The following is a 21,952-nucleotide window of genomic DNA, read 5'->3' as shown; positions in this document are numbered from 1 at the left end:
CCATTTATCATTCATACCATTTGTTTATCATTGATGCCTACGGAAGCAAGTGACTTGTATTGCTGCTGGTTCTTGCAGAAAGCGATGACTTGGGGGTCCGTGGTATTTGTCAGGCACCCTTCAAAAATTACGCGAGTATCCATAGCAATGCTTACTTCTGCAATCTTATTGTTACAGAATATAATGGCACTGATGTCCATGGGACTGGAGGATATGAAGTGGATACCCATCAAGATCCCATCTGATCGAAATATCCCTATCCTGCGCATAGCCTCCTTGACCTCATCTCCAATTTCAGAAGTCGCAGAGCTATTAAGAGATAGCCTGTAGGTGACCTCCCATGGGAGGCCCTTGAGAAGATTGCTTGCCGGGCTCTCTGCATCTGATACCACTATGCTGCTACTGACGTTCCTGTATGCCTGTAGGTCGTATGCTAAAGTCTGGGATAGCGCCGTGGAGTAAACTCCGCACCCGGTGGTGTTAAAGTTGATGGGGTTGTGTACTCCATCGTATATTTTGATGGAGTTGAGGCCAATACTAAATACACTATGAAAACTGCCATCAGAGTATTGCCTAGAAGACGCTGATTTTGATCTTTTTTGGGCTGGATGCCGCGATAGAATGTTGATGGTTAAGCAGTATCCCCTTGGAGAGTTCAGAGACATGTACGACAGGTGTTGCCCGCCATGTAACAGGTGCTGTGAGACATACACTACCTGGTTCTGATTGCATGTGATATTGTCAGATAGATCCTGCTCCAATCGCTTTCCTACACCATAGCCCGTACCCGCTTGAAGTTCCTGGATTCTCTCTACGCGTTTTATCAGCTCGTTATGGATCGAATTGAAGAGGGCGTCATAATCGCTCTGCAAGCCTAGCTCTTTAGTAATCTCCATGGCTCCTCGGGGCTGATTCAGTCCCATACTTATCCATTGGCCAAACAGAACGTTTGAGTGCATAATCCTTATGAACGTGGCCATTTGTGGTTCTACAAACGCAGGAGTATTGAGTATTTCCTTTTCGCTCACGTCTTTATAGAGCTTTTCGAAGACATCGTCTGTTGACGTGCCGCTGCTACTGCCCATGCCTCTGCTCTGCTGCTCCTTTCTGTCAACAGATACCTCCATTATATCTTCTACTTCCTTGCGCTGGCGTTGTGCTTTTACAATGATTGAAATTTTATTGATAATGTTCTTGAGGGATGACGTGAGAGTAGCAAAGTAGTTAGAGTAACAATTAGGACGCACGAACACGCCTGGAAACGGCGTCCACAACGTCCCGTTGACAAAAAGAAGAACGTACCGTATATTAGAGGATTGATTTCCGGCCGTATTAATGAGTATAACATTTTTAATGTATCGCACCGGTTCCTCGGCCTCTCCGGATTCATCTGCCTTATCAGAAACTCTTGAGGCAGTGGCAGGACTGTTGGAGGACATTATCAGGCCGTCCTCTGCCACAGTTCCTGCTGCCTTGAACCAGACAGTTATTCCTGCGCCACAGCTGCTAGCAAGGATGTCCTGCACGTGCGGTACTACATCTGTACCTCCTTCGTGATTATGTTTTTCGACCGAACAGACCCATAGTGGTTCGCTCACAGCATCTGCTACAACTCGCTCCTGTCCGTTTGCACACTCATCATAGGAGGCGATGTTCTTTGTAGCGGTCCCTATGAAACAGCTCTGCTCGAGGTTAAACTCTGGTGTAAGTACTGCAACTCTCTCTGTTCTGCCCATGCAGTGTCCTCTGACAACGTGGGTTGCATCTGAACCGTGGACCTGGACCTTTCGTGGCAGTAAAACGGTGTTAGTATGATCTATTAGGGCTATGTTGCCCAGTGTTACTGTCTTAGAGTAGTCTCCGTACATGGAAGTAACCATGAGAGACAGGGTGCTTGTAGAAAGAGGACCAAACTTACAGTGTGACGATTGCCTAGCTCCTCGTTGGTTATATGCAGCTGTGGAGAAATCTATTTTTGGAACCTCTCCGAGCTTTGCTAACCGTTCACGTTCCTGGTTCTCCTCTTCAATAATCTCTCTATATCTGTCTCTAGTGAGGACTTTTTCTACGTAGTCTCTACTTTGATGCCCCAATACAATTAGGGTAGCGCATGAGCAGCACCCAGAGAGCGTTCCAGTGGCCTTCTTGATTTCTGTGTCTGCTACTGTTGCTGCGTTCAGCTTAATTATAACACGGCGAACACCCTGGTCTGTTGTTGTCGGACTTTTGTTATAGTTCCAGAAGCGCACCGCAGAAACACGTCGGGTTACTGGTATACTAACAGTAATGACAATCTGCTTTGCCAAGTTGCGACGAACTACCCACATCTTATCTGGGTCGGTGGTTCTGCATTCAAAGTTGAGCAAATTATATATTGATCCAGGCGGTATTATGGAGCTCTTTTTCGGGTCTGTACTGATGTAGGCCGCGACAGTGGCAGAGTCCGGCCCAGAAATGGCATCATAGAACGGAGAGATCTCTACCCCTTCCGAGTCGTAGAATTGGAGGGCTACAAGTCCCACGAATCCTATGTCTCCGTGATTAGAAAGAATATTTATCGTTATCTTGTCATAGAGTACTGCCCTATCTGCTTTATTGGATAGGGTTATTGAGCTTCCATCAATCCGCACCCGCTGGTGCTGAGATGGGCCTCGTGGCGAGAGCTTCGAGGCAGGTGTGAAGGGAATCGGTGCAGGATCTATCAGTACATCTGTGGCTGAGCCTAATGTTGTTGCTGGAAGGCCATTTATACACCGATGTGTCTCAATGCAAGTTGCAACTCGGAAATCTTGGTCCTTGGCTATTAACGAGGATATGTCTAAAACAACCTTTCGGAGAGTGGGAGAATTTCCTACATTAGCACGGTGTCCACTGGGAAAGAGCTTGCGCAGATCTGCAATCGTTTTTTCGTAAGAGTGACCATGTAAACTCTTTTTGCAATAGTTCTCAGCAGCAGAAAGATAGAATGCATAAACACTGGCGGTGAACTGGTGCATAATTAGGGTCGGATCCCGTGTTCTCCTGGTCTCTTGGGCAACAGAGTATTTTGGGGTTCCTGGCAAGTACAGGCAGCTTAGGTATACATAAATAGGGTCTTTCTGTGATGGAATGGCGTCTACGACACACATGTCGCCCTGTCGCTGTCGTGTCTTCCAGACTCCGCGGCTTAGACTTAAATACTCTGCTGTGTATATAATTGTGTTCCCGTCTTGCAGTATATTTGGAAGCATGGTGGCGCGGAGGTTGGCAGTGAAGTTAGGGTGTGTCGACGTAAACTTAAGGAGCAGGATAGGCAAGTGATGCTCCACGTTTTGCACCTTTTCCAAGTAGTGAGGACCATAGGAGACCCGCATTGTATTGCTGGAGCGGGGCGTGTAATGGCTATGCGGTCTGCTTGGTCTTTGGGACTCAGCAACAAGTAGAGGACTCTCAAGCACAACGGGGGGCTTTCCCTCCGGTACAGCAAAACTCTTTGATGAAGCAGTAAGAAGGGGCTTTGCAGAAAAGCGCCTGTTTGCAGAAGAATCTCTGAGAGCCTCTTCAATTCGGAGGATTCTATTGATGTCATCCAGAGGACTTTTAGATTCGGCATCATCACTGGAGCCAGTATCATCTTGGATGGAACAGTCAGAGATACTTCTATAATAGTCGGTAGATGGTACTTGGCTGTGTCTCTGTGCATATTGGTCGAAATATTCTTGAATATTACCTCCACAGTCCTGCACGGCCACTTCGTCCGATGGCGCCGCTGGTATATGGATGTCCACAGCAGGAGCATTGGCGTCAACTGGAGATAGGCTGGCACGTCGCAGAGTTGCGCGTTGCAATGTGTGCTGATTAACTGATGTAATGGGCTTCTCTTCTGGAGAGTCTGGACTGTCGAAGGTAGTACCTCTCAATGATTTGGAGAACGCAGGAGTTGGTGTAGGCTGAAATGGCTGCTTTGGAGAAGGAGACCTATATTGGTTAAAGCTAAGATCACCGTCAAAAGCAGGAAGATTGGCGCGATGAGCTAACAGAGGGGTAGAGGTTATTTGAGGTGATGATGTAACTACTTCTTTAACGCGTCTTACTTCACGAGTTGGCGTAGAGGCCAAGGACTTATCACAAAACGACATGGGTGTCACAAGGGAGTCACCCATCTCGGACATCAGTGACGTTTGCTGAAAGGAGACATGAAGCTCGCCCAAAGACTGCTGGTCACCACTCATTCCCTTCCTGATGAGATGCATCAGTTTTATCTGGAACTCTTGGGGCATACTAAGAACGTAGTCTGCAATAGCGCTAGGATCATTGGTGCTCAGCTTAGTAAACGCTGTCTTGAGATCATGTGCTTGCTGTCTTAGTTCTTGGAACGACGAGCGTGGCCGAGTGCCATTTCGAGAATCGCCTCTTAGCTCGTCACGGCCAAGTGGAGGAGGCTGGTTATCAGTAGCTGCTAGGTTCTCGTGGGGTTGGAAGCAGCTAGGGGGAAGTTGATCCATTTTTTCGACGAGTATCATTAGGCTATCTGGAATGCTCATGCTTGCATTTGAGTCTGGTTCTTCTTGCGTGTTTAGCAATGACCCAAACAAAGAAGTGCTTTCTTCGTGCGTAAACTTCCCTGTGTTTTCTAGAGCAGAAAACCTTTCGCTCTCATGTATCTCCTCCTTCAAATCAGCCTCATGTTCCTCTCCAGTATACTTGCAATTTTGATTTGCTAGAGGTTCAGTAAGGCGTATCTCAACAGCTGGGTCTGCAAGTCCTGCTCCTGTGGCCTCAAAATCGTATGAGAAAAGTGTTTCTTCAAACATGGTTCCAGTGCCACTGAACACGATTTCCTGTGTCTTCCCATCTAAGAAAGTATCCGAGCGGCTTTGGTGAATCAATGGTACGCCTGGTTGGAGGCTGTCCATGTATTCCATGGAATCTTGTCTCTGATTTAAGTACGGATTGGTTGGATAAGGACCGGCATCACTAGGTTTAAGAGACTCATTATAGTTAAGACACCCCCACGATTCACGAGCGCCCTCTCGTCGTTGCTGACCACCCTGGGCAATAGACTTACTAATAGGGTGTTGCTGTGAATCACTAATGGGTGGTGGCCCAGACCGTGGCATGATGGGAGCTCCTGGAAATAATGGTAAAGATGTGCACTGCGTATTTTGCTGATTTGGAAATAGACTTGACCTCCGTCGCGCAGGAGGGTTATTTGCGTTAGACATTGATGAGTTAGCCTTGCGCGCTGTCCCCTTATTTTCACCATTCACATACTTGGACCATCCTTGCTCTCTCTGCGCTTTGGCCGACCTGTTCTCGAGCTCCTCTTGGCGACGTTTCAGAGCGTTTTGTCTGGATTTTTCCTCTAGAAATTGTTTATATACCATAGGATCCGTCGAGTTGCACTTCTTACTTGGAGAAATATTGTATGCAGGTCGGAGCTCCTGCTCACAATCCATATTTTTAATTTACTTCCATACTTCCAAGGCTTATGTGTCGTCAGTGAAATTGGTAAAGTACTGGCCGCTGATCTTCTGCTCACGGTCCTTCGCGCTATTGAGCTTGTTGACTCTGGGCCTCAGGTTTTCAGGGTCCCTGCGAAACGTTACTTGGATGATTGAAAGAAACTTGTTGAAGCCTTGAGTCACACCACAGGGCTTACAGGCCACGGCATCTACACCAGGCGTCCCTGTGAAAACTACTACGCTATCGGCCAGATAAAGAGCCATCAGAAAGTCGTGCTCTACAACGAAGCAGGCCTTCTTGGTGTTTATGACAAACCGCTTGATAACCTTTGCACACACCAGGCGTTGTGATGCATCGAGGTAGGCGCTGGGCTCGTCAATGAGATAAACGTCTGCAGGCTTCCCCAAAGCCAGGATTAAGGCGACACGCTGCAATTCACCACCAGACAATTGTGTGACCTTCCTTTCTAGGAGGTGCTTGATGTCTAGTGGCTTCACAACGTCATCCTGGAAGCCAGAGTGGTTGTACGTTTCCGCGATGCGACTTAGAAATAGCTCTTGAACGGTTCCCTTGAACGAGGGAGCTATTGTCTGGGGCTTCAGCGAAAACGGTAGGGTAGGGAGGAAGCCCTCAACGGCGACGGGTTGAACAGCCCCAACCAATGCTTTTATAAGGGTCGACTTACCAGTTCCATTCTCGCCTAACAACAGCGTGATCTTACTGTACTCAAAGTGCCCTGCTTCTACGCGCAGACGGAAACTAAAGTCTCGAGCCTTTTGCTTATCATATAGAGTCGAGGTAGGAACCACGTCGTTGGTATCTGTTGGGATAACAGCGGTATCCAGCACACGGTTGGCGACATCTGGGTCGTCTTCCACAAAGTCCGAGTCGGAGTTAGACCCGTTAGACTTAGTAATGCTAAAGCATATCTCCATGGCAGGGTACGTCTGAATACGACTTTTTTCAGAGCCTTTGGCGTCCCTTTGTTCCTCTTCCTCTACACTGTCTGTCACCTGGAACTTCAGGGCCTCGTCACGAAAGCGCATGTTCTCTGATGGAAGGTATCCAGAAAGGAATATGTTAATGCCTTCACGGACAGAGGATGGCATCGAAATGATCCCAAAAACACCCGCCTTACCATACAGCAGGCTGGTGTAATCTGACAAATAGTCCAGAACAGCCAGATCATGCTCAACAACGACGCAGTACTTGTCCAGGTCTTTCTCAACTAAGGATCGTATCAATCTTCCCGCCGTCAGGCGTTGCTTGATGTCCAGGTAGGACGAAGGCTCATCGATAAGATATATGGCCGTGTTCTGCATGGCTACATAAGCGAGGGCAAACCTCTGTAGTTCCCCGCCAGAGAGGTTCCCCAGCTGACGTTCAAGCAGGTTTTCAAGCTCCATCATTTGCACAACACGATTGTAAAGCTCTGGCGCCTTCTTCTTGCGCTTCTGGAATATGGTGGCCAGGGTATCAGTGCGCTTATCCGTCTTGGTGATGGCGTCGACATACTGGACTTTATGTGCGGCCTTAATTTCGCCGTCCTTCAACTTCATGAAATAAGCCTGGATCTCCGTTCCTCTGTAGTGCTGGACGATTTCCTCCCAGTCTGGATCAAGATTCTTGAGGTCTCCGAAGTTGGGCTTGATGTTTCCAGCGAGTATCCCAAGCGCAGTTGACTTTCCAATGCCATTTTCTCCAACCAGCCCCAGGACCTGCCCAGGCTTAGGTATTGGTACGCGGTGCAGTTTGAAGCTATTAATGCCGTAGCGATAAGAGACCTGTGAGTCCAGGGACGATGGCAAGTTGATGATCCTTATAGCATCAAAGGGACACTTCTTGACGCAGATGTCACAGCCTATGCACAGTTTCTCAGATATCATGGCGGTCTTGTTGCCCTCTGAGGACGCAACAACGCAGCGCTTCCCTGTTTTGTTGACGGGACATAGTAGCTTGCACTCCTGGTTGCACTTCTTCGGCTTGCACCGGTCCTTGTTGACAATTGCAATGCGCGTGACTTCGTCGCTCTTTGACTTTCCGGACATTCAGACCGACTCCGACACCCTGATTTGTTTTAAAGTTTCTAATTATTTACCCAGCCCTGCCTTGTCCTCGAACAAAGATGCCTCATAGGGATCCGCCAGCATAGTGCTCTGTGAGAATAAGCAGCATAATCTCAGAAACAATTGTTTTTGTTGGCAAAAGGATCTCTAGGTATAGCTCGTCATCACGGGCTTCATACCCCTTAATCACAGCAAGACCTATGATGTTTGCATTCAAAAGAACTATAGCACCTTCTTCACTCTCCAAAAACTCTGATAGCTTACCTGCCTCGTGCTGTCCAAGTATCTCCGCACCCTGGGTTTCATCGTGAAATCTTGGTACGTAACAAACTCGCTCATGCAGGTTCATTGGCGTAGCGCCAGTAAAGTCCTGGTGGGTAAGAATGCGTGCGTAGTCTGTGTCCTCGTCTCTCATAAGCTGTATGATACTACAAAACTCATGCTGCTCACCCTTGTCGATATCGGGCATGGCCTTCTCGACACGTGTAGCGTACTTGAACCTGAGAACCATTGGGGCAAGCTGCCAGTTGTAGCCGTAGAAGTGTTCCTTTATACGTTGTTGCTGCATTCGTGCTGTTGGCGTTACATCTTTCAAAAGAGGATCGATCATTACGTGCACAATTGGCACCGGGGCGCTTTGGGGCAAAGGGTCTTTGGCTTTGTCCTCTGTGGACCGTGATATGGTGAATGTGCCTAACTGGACGGGGTTTCTAGTGGATATAATAATGGGAATATACTTTCCAAAGTGCTTAATAGCCTGAAGGTATGTCAATGTGCCTATCTCATCCTTTAGTTCGCTCATAAACCTATTAAAGTGGGCCATCGTCGCCCCAGTGGGGCCTTGGGGCTGAGTAAATGTTGGCGCCTTGTAAGTATATACTCGATCTTCTAGGAACGACCACATATTAGAAAAGTGGGCATGCAGCTGTTGGCGACCCTCAATTGTATTTTGATATGCACGCATTCGATAAAGGACAACTACTGGCTTATCGAGCCCGCGAACATCGTGATTGGTGAGCAACGAAAAGATACGATCTTGAATTGTAGTTGTAAGGTAATTGGGGGCCTTTCTACTGTCGCAAAAGGAGCATACACCCCAGGTACAAAGCATGGACCCGGGCTCCTCTCCTACAAGGAAGTGTGCAGCTGAAATGGTCCCAGGATACCCCACTGCTGTTCCAGCGGGGTCATAGTCAGCCACTATGGTGGTTACTCCGGCTCGAGTAAGCCAGCCAGCCAAAGTGTACAGAATGGTCTTTCTTCCTGATGACTGAGGCCCTACTATACCGACCCAAGGTACAAGGCCTGTGTGAGCAACAGACATAATGTGCTGGAAGAGCGCTTTCAGCTCAGCGCAGGGGTATGGAGCTGTCCACGTCCAGGGGTCCTTCTGCTTTTGCGCAGAGGTTACATTGACACGCGTATTGTTCGATGAGGAAAAAAGGAGTGCCGAAGAGTGAGTTAGTTTCAAAGGTCTGCGCAGAGGGACAATGCATCCCGGTGTCTCAAGAAGCCCAGAGAAAACGTTGACGGTCAGAATCTCTCCCTGGGGAGTCTCAGCAAAGAGGGAGTCTCCGGGAAGTAGCTTCATACTATTATGAGCCATTGTTTTTTGCTCATATCGGCGTGCTGAACATTGAGTAATCGACCATAATATGCAAGGTGTTTACTGTCTATACGCTGAAGAAGAGGCAGCGATGCCACAAGGACGCTTGTTATAGGATACCGTGCTGTGCTAACTTCAAATTATCTTGAACGTCCAGATAATTTATAAACAGCATGTGAAGAGACTCGATGAGACTCTCCCCCACGGGTATATCGAGAAGCGCGCACACCAACCGGGCGTACTCTTCTGTAGATAGCTCTATGTTGGCAGTTGGTAGGTCCACTTTCTCTAGCAACTCAATGAATTGGGGCTCCCAAAGGTTCATTATTGTGTCCGGGATAGGCAGGGAATATGCATATTCAGCGTTGTGGCCTATTTTGTCGTGCAGCTCGTCTATCTTTTGGATCCATGAATTAACATTTTGTTTTGTGTTAGTAACTTGTTTGACTGGGTCGTCTGCAGAAGGAACCATTTTGATCACATCCTTGCGCACATGGAGATCATTGTTTGTGTCTCCTCCGCTAGCTCCTAGATCAACCTCTAGGTCCAGATTAACCGCCTTGGTCGTGTCTTTCAATTGAAGCCCTAAGACTGTTGGATCTGACTGATTGATGCATGGGTCATCCAAGACAACAAGCCCCAGTGCCTCTACCTTGTTGTCGGGCCGGGGCACCTTGATAAATGGATCCACGTCACCGATGGACGGAGTATAGTCTGGAAGAAAGGGAACGTATATAGTCTCGAGGCTCAGCTCAACAGGCTGGAATGCGTGAAAGAGGTTGAAGAGCTCCTTTTCCGACATCTTAGCGAGTCCCTTTTTCATTTTCTTGATGGACGGATCAACGTGGTCCGGCTCTGGCGGAAGGGGGATATTGTAGCCTGCGTCGTCGATCTCTCTGAGGCTCATAGGGCCTGGATTGCCGTGTCTTCCCGCAGTAGGAGAGTCCTGGTCCTTCGAGTCCTCACGGTCATCGTAATCTTCCACGGGGTTAGACTCAAGTGACGTCGCTCCCTCATATTCAAGCACCTCGTCTGCCTTCCCCTTTTTCGTTTTCCTGTTTTTGAACATCTGTCAACCCTGTATCCCAGAGCGTGCTAACTTTTTGCCATCTTTTAAAGTGCTAGTTTATATGCAATTTAATTTAAAAGTCCTAATTAATCTTTAGCAATTTTATTTACAAAACATAAATTACAAATTCTCCATAGCAGTTGTTGTCGCCATGCCGTACACCGATACCACGCTGTTTGCAACCAAACCGAAGATCACACAACGCATGACCAAATCCAATAAGCCGATCGTTTTGGATCAATACGATCTGAACATGATTCGGCACCGTGCTGGCCCACTTTATCCCACAGAGTCTGTCTCTGGCCGCGATGACACAATCTTTAACCGAAATAACATTATCAGGGCGCAGATAGGAGCTGAGCGCACGAAAACTTGGAAAAATACGATCGAGGATCAGCGCCAGGCGCGTCTGCAAAAGATGGCCGATCAAGAAGCGGCAAAGGAGCAAGAGATCCGTGAGCTGGAACAGGCGTGGCTCGAGCGCGAGAAGAAAAAGGCTGACGCTGTCCAGGAGCAGTACCGGCGTCACAAGGAGCTCGACAATGACTACATGCGTATGTTCCGCAGTGCTAAGATAACGGCAGATTGCCTCAAGGACCTTGCAGAGACTAAGCGCATCAAGGAAGAGCGCCGACAAGCCGAACTTCAGGAGGGGCTGCAGGAAAAGGAGACAGCGTACAGACTCTACAAGGAAGAAGTGGATGCCAATGCTGAGAAGGCACTGGCACAGCGGACCGCACGAGAGCGTGTCGATAGGGTGAACTTGGCCCAGACGCAGAAGGGCCAATACCAGCGCGAAGAGGAACGCCGTGAACGAGAGAATGAACTTGTGGAAATGCGGAGGCTGAAAGCTCTCGACGAGGAACTCCATAGAAAAGAGTACGAAGACACTCGTAGACGAAATATGACATGCAGATCTATCCTTGACAAGCAGGTTGAAGAAAAGAAGAAACAGGACAACATTCGCGCCCTTGAAGAGATGGCTACCGACTTAGAGATCCAGATGGTTCAACAAAAACTTGACGAACGACACGCCATCCATGAGGCCCGGATGAAGAGCTTGAAAGAGAAGAAGGCTGCTGCCACGGAAATAGCTCAGCTAGCTGTGGCCAAACAGATTAAGGCAGATGAGGAACGGCGCATTAACTCGATGCTCAGGTGTGAGGGCCAGGATATCACTAACGTACGTGCGGAGGAGGCGCGTCAAGCACGTGCAGCAAAATACAAGAAACTCGAGGATGAAGCACGGAAGATAAACGAGTTTAACGTGGCAGACAAGTTTGCACGTAAGGCCGTCGAAGAGATGGCCGATTTAGAGTACAACCAAAAGCAGCATCTTGAGCATGTCCGGGAGGCGGAGTATGAGAAGATGCTGGCTGAGGAGAAGCGCGCAGAGGCAAAGCGCATGGCCACGGAAACCCTTGCTGAAATTGCCAAATTGAGGTTAGCAAGAGAGAAGGAAAAAGAGTTTGAAAGTTTCTGTGATAAATGCGCAGTTCTCAAGGATCAACGAGAGGCCAGGGAGCTCGTTGAGCGTTGCAGAAAGATGGCAGAGGCCGAAGAGGACGAGCGTGTCCGGCGAGCGTATGCGATAGTTATCCGTAATATTAATAGGAGAGATCGGAGCATTTCCTGGTAATCACAAGACTCTTAAGTAAACGGCGACGATAGAGATTCTAGGCGAATGCCTCTCTCGGCTCTTTGGGCTTCTGCCGTCTCACTGACGGAGGACGTCCAATTTAAAAGTACACCTTTAAAAGTACGTCTGGTCTTGTCTCCCAACTGCGGTAAGGATGGCCTTGCATGAAGTGAACCATGCAAGTACTGACAGCACATCTAGTACGTCAGAGTCAGCGACAGGCGTCTTCCACCTTTTGACAGGCATCTCTGCTCCATTTCTGCCAGGACTGCTTCGAGTTCCAGTCAAGGATCGGATCTGGGTTACAACGACAGCCCAGGGGAACGTGTGCATTAACGAGTGGATCATACAGAGAACAATCGGTCGGGGTGCCTATGCCAACGTGAGACTATGCCATAACCCGCTTACAGAGCAAAAAGCAGCCATGCGCATGATCAACCGAACTTCTCTGAGGCGTAAGCTCTTAACCCAGGAATCTGCGGACAAATTCCTTTGGAATTGCTCCCGGGTCATGGATTTCTTGACCACCGCACACCCATCTATTCTTAACCTCATTGAGGTGATGCATCACCCTATTTACGCTGATGTTTGCTCTGTGGAGAACTCTATGGAGTCCCTAATTCCTGGTTCTACGTTTGCCGGTCAGTACGCCGTAACACCGGGAAGCTTGCCCCCGTGGGTTCAGACAATCCTGTCTATTGCACAGCAGGTCAACCTGATATGTGAGCTTCCCTGCAAGTATCAATCTATTATTGATCAACTCTCAAACGCCAAGGGGATGCTACAACCAGAGCTTGTCTCCGATTTGCAGCCTCTTTTGCACAATCCGATGGCTCTTAATGGTATTGCTAAACCATTGACCCAGGGATCGGAGCTTGCCCATAGACGTATGCCATCGGCTGGCAGTAAGCTCAAACAATACTCGGCCCGTAGCTCCCAATTGGACTCCAACCTGACTCCACGCTATCAGAACACAGGTCGGTGCACCATGAACTATGATGATAACTTCGTTTTCATAATAGAGTACTGTGACGGGGGGACCCTCCAGGAGGTTGTACGCACAGCAGATCTAAAGAAGATCATGATACTCTTCTATCAGGTTGTCGATGCTCTCTGCTACATGCACTTCTGCAACGTTGTACACCAAGATATCAAATTAGAGAACATCATCATCACCACCGATCTTCAAAGCAATTTCAAGACACCGATACCTCCTGCAAGTAAGCTACTTCCACGGAAGGTCCCCAGAACGACCGACCTGTTCTTTACTAGCACCTCAGGCACAATAGGTGACTTTGCAGTTGGGACCGTACAATCTCAGTCCAGCACTCCCTTGGCAAGTACTGCTCTGAGTAGTGATCCATCTCATAGCAACCCAATTGAGAATACGCTGAGGAGGGACCCTAAAGATAGGTACAATATACCCCCACTTTCTTTGAAGCTTCCTTTACAAAATGCACTACCAACCGCCGCCAATCCGCCCACTGTTATGCCCAGAGGGCCTACACGTATATCCTCTCGCCTCAATGACAACGTTCTTTCTCCTTTGCTGCTTCCAAGCGGATCTCGGTACAGACTTCAATCACTAAAAGAGTCATCAGATATAACGTACTATCTGTTAGGGGACTCGGATACTGCACCCTACCGTGCAAAGATCAGTGACTTTGATACTGCAATCATCCTCGAGGAAGAGGGGGTCAGACTACCAACAGCACAGACCGTCCTAGAGACACTAAAAAGCATATACAATAGACACCTTTCTCTTCTTCGCAAGAGCTTTACATGCTTTTTTAATGACCTTGTGCGGCAACGTATTTTACCACAAGAAGACGAAGGCAGCCTTTTGTTGGGTCATGATGTAGTAGCCTCTATGGATTCTGACTGTGTGCATGCTTCATCTAGGAGAGAGGCCGACTTAGTTTCGTCGGCCTTTAGCTTCAATGCTGACATCTTAGTCAAAGAGGGCACTGCCATATGCACTGAGGCAGCTAAGCTGGACGACTCACAGCAGTCTTTGAAGCCCTCACAAATAGATATGGACACCCTTAATGGAAGTATAGGGATATGCAGGATGTCTGGAATCTACGAGACACAATCATTTGATATGTCGGAGCCTATTTTTGACAAAATAAGTATTAAACCAAACAACTCTTCATGCAAGGATACTACTCTCAGCTTACGACAAGCAACAGTTACTGCTGCAAAGCCCAATGCAAGCATTGATACGGCTCATATTGCACGTACTAGTGACAAAAGTTCTGTGACAAGAGCGCTTCACTCTTCTTGCCTTACTCTGGTTCTTTCCTTGGATGACCAAAAGGACGCCTTTTTAGGCAACTTAGAGCCTTGTGTAGACATTCCTTTGCTCGACGATGATTCGCATGCGGCAACCTTCCAAAAAGCTTTTCACACTGACGCGCTGAGCTTGAAATTGACTGACTTAACACCCGATGGAACTGGACTTGCAGAGAAAACATGCAAAGGTCATACCCATCTAGACGCAGATTTCCCTGCTGACAACTCCTTGTTGGTGCCAGCCATTGATTGCTCAATTAAGACTTCAAATAGCTCACTGTCACAACGAGACGCTGCGCTTCTCTCCACTATCAGCCGCATTGAAGACTTCATTCAGGAGACGATAGAGACTAACAAGGTTGGGCAGGCACTACAATCCTACCTCTCATCTATTAGACAGATCAACACGTTTCCGGCTATGCCAAGGAATACCTACTTTATTAGCAGTTCCACAGGGACTCCGACTATTCTTTCTCCCGAGTCTCGCGCTGTTATGCAGACGTGTAGTGACCACGACCCACACAGGGCTCATTCCCTGTTTTCAGCTGTACATGCAGACGCTTGGCAAACAGGAGTTATGCTTTTTCATTCACTCACAGGCTTGGTCAGACGAACCCCTCTGTACAGGTATAGCCAAGAAGCCTTTGCTCTCTGTGGAACCTTTGGATTGCTGATTACCGACTTGCTGTGTGGTCTTCTAGACGAGATTCCAAGTCACAGATACACGCTGTTTGAATGCATGTATCATCCTGCTGTCAATCCAAGACAATTTAAGCTGCCAATGAGCATTCCGGCAAAGGGGACTTCGGACATCAGTGTAACGACGATGCACTCTGTTTTGTCTCACGCACACTCCGTAGCGACCAGTAAGTCTGGGAACATCCGTGCGTTGTGGAGAGAAGCGAAGAGAGACTACCATCAGCTCCGACGGTTTCACATGCTGATAATTATGCGCCGCAGACAATACGTGCTGGCTAATAATAGCAAGTGTATCACTGCAAGCACCATTGACAACAGTATGATCTATACGTGCACCGATATTCCTCTGCTGGCTAACACACTGGCCCTCTTCTCTTCTAAGCTATTTAGAAAGTCCAAACATGATGTGCTCAATCATACAGGTTACCGCATAGATGACTTTACCAGTGGGGAGAAGATTAATACTCATGCCCACATCATCGCTTCAGAAAAGCTTAAAACAAAAACAGAGCTGTGCTCAAAGAATAGAGCGAAGAGTCCAATGAGTAGCAGTGATGTTCTGAACAGGCACATGTCCTTTAGTCTCGACTCTGAAGGGCAATCTGATTTATTGTCGGACACAGAGTTTAATAAGTCGGTATATATTACTGTGCCTGAGATTGCACAGGCACACGTGGTCAGAAAATCCACAGGTATTTGTATGGTTGACCGGATATTTGAACACCGGAAAACGGTCTCCAAAGCCTCGCCGACTTTCCACACTGATAATGTGAGGCGCAACTCGGTATCTCTAATGGACGAGGCACGTCATGTCAAAACGTTGTTGGAACGGGTACTCTCAGAATCACTATATGATGGAAGCCCCGATAGCTTACTATACAGGCTTCCGTCGCCTGTTTTGAATGAACGAACAAGGAGCAAGCAACTGCTGTCGATTATTAATTCTTCGAAATTCGTCGCTGAAGCGTCGTCGGCTGCATCCCTCTATCCCCGTCGTAAGCATATTTTCAACTACATCAAGAAGCTTCTCAAGAAATATCAGCGCAGTCTAACCCACGAACAGGCTCCAATCTCTTCTGCGCCACCGCTCAAGGTTTCTCTCTCAGCTCCCGACTTGCGGGTGTCCTCACTGGATAGCAAAAGCACGGCCCGCTTTGAGCATCCTCTTCTCGACGCTTATGCCTCTATGAGACAAGAGTATGGTGTGGCTGGGAATGGCTCACAGGGACCTGAGTCGAACACCCTTGACTCCATACTGTCCGACTCCTTTGAAAATGTACTTCACGCCCTTGTCGATGAGAAAAATATTCTCCATATTCATAATTTTGATTGGTCTGAAAAGATATCCCCTTTGGATGTTTATATTGGGAGCTCCCAGAATGCTGTCGAGTTTTCTCTTCGTCTGCTTCACGGAAACGCCCATAATGCCAACTCGTTTTTCGATTTGGATGATCAGGAGACCCTCAACACCATCAGAAAGTGCCCCACGCTTAGAAGCATCATTGCAAAGCTTAAGCGAATGCAGTTGCAAAACGTAATTGATGGATTAACTACGCTAACGGTAGGATCGTCCTTTTATGAATTGGGAACGCGACTATGGTATCAGATGCTTACCAGGTCTTTCTCAGAGACCCTGGGCAATGAGAGAGACGTAGAATACTATCTAAAAGATGATATTAATAGTTTCCAGCCTGGGCCTCTTTTTCCCGTGGCAGAAGTGCAAAGTCAACCGCATATGCTTCAGCACTCTGACATTAGTGCGCAAAGTGCTAGCTCTTCTTTAACTGAGTCATTAGAAAGCAGTCGCGCAAGCTCCCCGTTCAATCAATTAACTGCTGGGTTCTCAGAACACAAATCGTCTGCATCGGTTCCGATTAAGGCGCTCTCTAACCCCTTGTACTCCAACCCTCCTCTGTCCACAAAGACGCTTTCAGGGATCAAACTGGATATTCAAGAAATTTCTGAAATTGAACATATCAGTATGACCTCTGCTCCACTTGCAGATCATAATCAGGTGAAGTCAAAGGCGTTTTCACAGAGACCGTCTGCACGTAGTTTACCGGGAAACGCCTTCCAGTTCTCCACTCTAGCTACATCACAAAGCTGCGTGCTTTCTCCCACGCGGAATACTAAGTCCACACCAAATCAATCGCCTCAACAGCAACAGCAACAACAACAACAACAACAACAATTTCATGCCAGGCCAGAGCCGAGCTCGCCGGTACTACGAGAACTGGATGCAAAAGAAGCCTCAATAAGTAGCGCTATGTCTCAGAAGAGCGTTGATCTCTCTGGTAGTATTAAGCCTGAAAGAGAGCAAGACGTAGTTGATGAGCAACCGGAGAAGCCCCTTGATTCCGCATTGAATGACAAGTATATCCAGCGGAACAAGTTATACAATAGAACAGCTATAGGCAAAATACTCGCAGGAATAGAAGGACACCAGAAGCAGACCAGTCTTAAGGAACGAGAAAGCTCGACTGAAACAGGGAATCCAGAGATTTTCAAGGATATGGGGGCTGAGCAACGCTTTTTATATCGGGATAGGATGTTTACACGCTCTTTGGAGGATTGTATTGTGGCGTCTCAGATCCGCAAAGAGCTAAAGGATGTAGGAGGTCTTACAAGCATCTTTGATGACTCGATTTGCACAACTATCGATGACGACAATGTCGATGATGAACCTCACGGAGAACATAGTATAGTGAGTAGGAATAACAGCTTCTACTATGAGCCCTACAATGAAGATGACCAGCAGAATGCTTCAGATATCATACTAATGCGTAATAAACGCCAAACTCGTACAACAGGATCCTTAAGCAAGCTACGCACAACAAGTATTGTTACTAATAACAGCACAATTACGCCATCCAATCAACAGCAACAGGCCCGTCCTCCTACTCTTTCTACGCTCCACTTTTCTGCAGACGAGCCTATTAACAGCATGCAAGAGTCGTTAGTCGGCTCTACTCCAGAGTACAGATACTCATACCCCCCGCCTACTATCTTTCCAGATATCGGTCATGGGACCTCACAATATATGTGCTGTTGTTGCAAGTGTACACGGCCTGAGGTGGATATGCAAGGCTTCAATCTGTGCCGCATTCAACTACTAACCGCACACTATTGTTTTCTTTACCGGTATGGGCGCCATATTTCATGGGACCCGTGTGTTCTTAGCAAACAGGAATCCAGCTTCCCCAGGGGTCTCTTCTTGCGGAGACTTAGGACTCTCTTGATAGGGCGCATCAATCTTCCACTGCATTGGATAAATGCATCAATCCAGTACGAACTGACGCGATGGAATGATTTCACTGTGAAAGGAGAAAGTAGCACTTCGACAGGGACTCCAGCGGGTAGCGATGCTAAGCCACAGCTGCGCCCCACTTCTCCACGGAGCCCTCTAGTAATTCCTGCACTAAATTTGCAGTCCCTTCCGAAAGAGTCCGCAGGTATCAAGACACCAATCACACGCATTCGCTTAGTTAACCAAGACGACGATGATACAGATCTTCAGTCGAAAACAATGAGTGCACACCCCATAATACCAAAGTTGTGCTTTCTTGGCAATAGTACTGACCAGAGACCAGCGAATTTAGACGACCCCATAGCGGAATCAAATACCAGCTCACCGTCTACACCATCACATGTAGACTCACGGAAAAAGACATCAACTATTAAGATAACTACAGACGTGGTTGAAGCAAAGGCTCCTTCAAGTATTTCAGATACGTCTTCCACTCATAGTGCTTCCGATATAGCCCAATCGGCTCCCTTGGCAAATCTGTTAGCAATACAATCCACTGTTCCATCCACAATGCATGTCAATAAAGCCTCTGGCGTCACAAGTAGCAATACATCAATTGGGCAGTGTAGCACAGGCAGTTCTGATATTTAAGGCCATGAAGGGACCGTAAGAAGTATGAGCGCTAACCTTAGTAGTTTGCAACTTGACATGGATTAGTATTCTATGTGGATTACTGTGTAGCTGTAAAGCACACATCAGTATAGTTAGTAAATAAGCGCTGCTCCAAGCTATGCTAGTTCTAGTGGCTGATGAAGTAGAGTTTAGTATAACTAAGATATGCACAATCTAAACTACGATGACACGAGCAGAAAATGTGCATGCTGAAGATTTCATTGTGGTGCTGCCGGACCCGCCTGGGGGTGGGGTAGTTGTGACAGCAGACAGGGGCTCCCCTCTACTCTTGCAGAGGGACGACCAGGGACCTAGTGTGATCGTCGGTGCCTGGCTTATATCTCGTGCAGCGCGGGCTGGAGATCAGACACAACCACTGCAGCAAACAGAGCGAGAATCACCCACCGCCCCAATGGCCCACCGAGAGCCCAGGGGCACAGATGGACACCACCCACTCGGTCCTCACTGCCCCAGCAATCCCCCTGCCTCTACCCACCAGTTGGACCGGGACACAGCCGGACGGACACCGAGGGCCCAGCCAGCGGAGAGCCCGGTGGCAGCCCCTGACAGACGGGGCATCTAAAAAAGACGGCGACCCGGGCTTCACCCACCGTGAAGGAAGACCAAGGAGAGGCGCCACTGGTGGACGATGTACATGGTGAGTAAGCGGAATCCCAGGCCGACTGAGCAAGCATTCCCGGGTGTGCACACTCAGCTGAGCACACCCCTGCGGAGCGACCAGGGAAGGTGCCAGGTTTTAGATATACTAAAAGAGAGGAGCTCCTCGTTATATCATCCACAACCAACCTTTGTCTCCGGACACGGCCAAAGGAGCGAGAATTTATTCGTGAGATTTCTGGATCGTACCTACAAGCACCCGGTAGCACATCCACATAAGCTACATAAAGTAATGCGTTTACTACCTAAGTCTACGCCTTCCCGCGGCAGAGGAACCACCAGCAAAGGAATCCGACAAGCCCTCCGACGACAACAATCACAGCAACGGAGATCCCCGCGATGGCCCCCGTGGAGAGGCCGCTCTTGTTGACGCTTCCACCAGTGCCTACTTCTGATTCTAAACATATGACTGAACTGCCAGATGATGACACACATTGCTTGCATCCAGAGATCTTCTCTGAGCACTTCTTGCATAACCCAGTAGTGGTATCGCTACCGTTTTCCTTGTAATACCCAGTGGCACAGGTCTTACACTTGTCAGCCGTACCTGCAGTCGAGCACGTAGCACAAGTAGGATGACATTCTGCACAGTTGCCATCAGTTGCTGCTAAGCCATTGGCACATGTCTGACACTTTCCTCCGTTAGCTTGGGTGCACACTTGTTTACCAGGCTGTCTATTTGTTTGATAGCAACCGCCATCTTTGAGGAAGTAGTTATTTTCACATTGAGTGCATGCTCCATTACTCACCGTAGTGCAAAATCGTGTTCGCGTATTGGCCGCACAGTTGCCATCCAGTGGTGCCTGTTGAGTGTTCTTGCACTTTGAGCAATATGCAGTTCCTCCTATTTGGGCCCCACACTCTGCGCATCCATCGTTTGCAGGGCTCACGCTGCACTGGTTCATGCACGTGCCCCCATTGGCAGGAGTATCAGCATCTGTATACTGAAGCATCTTCCCAGCAGGGCAGGCCGTACACTTATCAGCACCCTCACCCTTACACTCTGCGCACGCATCGTTGCACCTCTTGCATGTCTTTTTGCCACTATCGTCTCCGTAGTAGCCCTTGAGGGTCGTGCAGTCAGATACGCACTGACTGGTTGGAGTGAGATAATTGTTATCATTACATTCAGTGCAGATTTCGTTGTCTGTTTTGGGGTTGTCGCAGGCCTTGCAGTTGGGAGTATCGCACGGCGCGGAGTTCCTGTCGCACTTCTTCGTGGTGGGGTTGAGGGTGTAGCCTGAGCCGCACGTCTTGCACTGCTGGGGGTTGCTTTCCTCGCAGACATCACAGCCCTCGACCTCGCACGGCGCGGAGTTCCTGTCGCACTTCTTCGTGGTGGGGTTGAGGGTGTAGCCTGAGCCGCACGTCTTGCACTGCTGGGGGTTGCTTTCCTCGCAGACATCACAGCCCTCGACCTCGCACGGCGCGGAGTTCCTGTCGCACTTCTTCGTGGTGGGGTTGAGGGTGTAGCCTGAGCCGCACGTCTTGCACTGCTGGGGGTTGCTTTCCTCGCAGACATCACAGCCCTCGACCTCGCACGGCGCGGAGTTCCTGTCGCACTTCTTCGTGGTGGGGTTGAGGGTGTAGCCTGAGCCGCACGTCTTGCACTGCTGGGGGTTGCTTTCCTCGCAGACATCACAGCCCTCGACCTCGCACGGCGCGGAGTTCCTGTCGCACTTCTTCGTGGTGGGGTTGAGGGTGTAGCCTGAGCCGCACGTCTTGCACTGCTGGGGGTTGCTTTCCTCGCAGACATCACAGCCCTCGACCTCGCACGGCGCGGAGTTCCTGTCGCACTTCTTCGTGGTGGGGTTGAGGGTGTAGCCTGAGCCGCACGTCTTGCACTGCTGGGGGTTGCTTTCCTCGCAGACATCACAGCCCTCGACCTCGCACGGCGCGGAGTTCCTGTCGCACTTCTTCGTGGTGGGGTTGAGGGTGTATCCCGGGAAGCATGTGTCCTTCCCGCTGTCCTTTGCCAGCACTGTTGCACAAACTAGGAGAAATCCTACCAACATTAGCCGGGTTAGTATGCCACTGCTCTTCTGTCAGGCTGATGTGTTGCCGCGAGCAGTGAGAGACAGCTGCTCTTGCTCCCTTAACCAGTTGGACTGAAGAAGGACAAGATAGGAGCACGCTCACTGGAGGCCAGCTGATAGTGTAGTTCTCTCTGACTTCCATAGGAACAGGACCAGTGAGGGCCAGACTCAAATCGCACCTCTCTTGTGGAGTGATTGCTCGGGGTGCACTCCTGTACATTGCCGTCACTGTATCGCTGGGGCCGCCTGCAGGTGCGCTCAGAGGTCCCACGGGTAAGCCGCGCTCACTTCCCAGCCGTCCGGAGACGAGGTCTGGTTGTGGATAACATACTAAGAGCTTCTCTCTATTGATGCATCCAGAGCTCAGTGTGGTCCCCAGTCGGCGTGTTTTGTCGGGGCGCTCCGTGTTAGCCTCCAGAATCCGACCTGCTTAGGACCATACGAGCCGCGAGTATGCCCTCCTTGGCCTGTCATCGGCAGCTCACACTGGGCGCCTTGCT

General features: G+C 48.9%; 7 protein-coding genes across 7 annotated transcripts; 2 read left to right on the top strand and 5 right to left on the bottom strand.

Annotated features, from left to right (window-relative positions):
• Positions 1-11: 11 nt before the first annotated feature.
• GL50803_007661 (uncharacterized protein) lies at positions 12-5,438 on the bottom strand (the record flags this gene model as incomplete). The annotated part of the gene is made up of 1 exon (XM_001706151.1): positions 12-5,438. The coding sequence occupies one exon, from the start codon at positions 5,436-5,438 to the stop codon at positions 12-14; it is 5,427 nt and encodes a 1,808-aa protein (XP_001706203.1).
• A 30-nt stretch (positions 5,439-5,468) lies between these two features.
• Positions 5,469-7,493, bottom strand: GL50803_007662 (RNase L inhibitor; the record flags this gene model as incomplete). Its single annotated transcript, XM_001706153.1, has 1 exon — positions 5,469-7,493. The coding sequence occupies one exon, from the start codon at positions 7,491-7,493 to the stop codon at positions 5,469-5,471; it is 2,025 nt and encodes a 674-aa protein (XP_001706205.1).
• An 82-nt stretch (positions 7,494-7,575) lies between these two features.
• GL50803_007663 (uncharacterized protein) lies at positions 7,576-9,117 on the bottom strand (the record flags this gene model as incomplete). Its single annotated transcript, XM_001706154.1, has 1 exon — positions 7,576-9,117. One exon carries the CDS (start codon positions 9,115-9,117, stop codon positions 7,576-7,578), a length of 1,542 nt encoding a protein of 513 aa, XP_001706206.1.
• A 109-nt stretch (positions 9,118-9,226) lies between these two features.
• Positions 9,227-10,186, bottom strand: GL50803_007664 (Intraflagellar transport protein IFT46/ FAP32; the record flags this gene model as incomplete). The annotated part of the gene is made up of 1 exon (XM_001706156.1): positions 9,227-10,186. The coding sequence occupies one exon, from the start codon at positions 10,184-10,186 to the stop codon at positions 9,227-9,229; it is 960 nt and encodes a 319-aa protein (XP_001706208.1).
• A 151-nt stretch (positions 10,187-10,337) lies between these two features.
• GL50803_0017391 (putative Maebl) lies at positions 10,338-11,825 on the top strand (the record flags this gene model as incomplete). The annotated part of the gene is made up of 1 exon (XM_001706158.1): positions 10,338-11,825. One exon carries the CDS (start codon positions 10,338-10,340, stop codon positions 11,823-11,825), a length of 1,488 nt encoding a protein of 495 aa, XP_001706210.1.
• A 154-nt stretch (positions 11,826-11,979) lies between these two features.
• On the top strand, positions 11,980-18,717 carry GL50803_0017392 (Kinase; the record flags this gene model as incomplete). The annotated part of the gene is made up of 1 exon (XM_001706159.1): positions 11,980-18,717. The coding sequence occupies one exon, from the start codon at positions 11,980-11,982 to the stop codon at positions 18,715-18,717; it is 6,738 nt and encodes a 2,245-aa protein (XP_001706211.1).
• A 950-nt stretch (positions 18,718-19,667) lies between these two features.
• GL50803_00115047 (VSP) lies at positions 19,668-21,431 on the bottom strand (the record flags this gene model as incomplete). Its single annotated transcript, XM_001706160.1, has 1 exon — positions 19,668-21,431. One exon carries the CDS (start codon positions 21,429-21,431, stop codon positions 19,668-19,670), a length of 1,764 nt encoding a protein of 587 aa, XP_001706212.1.
• Positions 21,432-21,952: the final 521 nt, after the last annotated feature.

Source organism: Giardia intestinalis, chromosome 2 (genome assembly GCF_000002435.2).
Source record: "Giardia intestinalis strain WB C6 chromosome 2, whole genome shotgun sequence".
Classification (NCBI taxonomy): domain Eukaryota; phylum Fornicata; order Diplomonadida; family Hexamitidae; genus Giardia; species Giardia duodenalis.
This window is presented reverse-complemented; position numbering and strand designations above follow the sequence as displayed.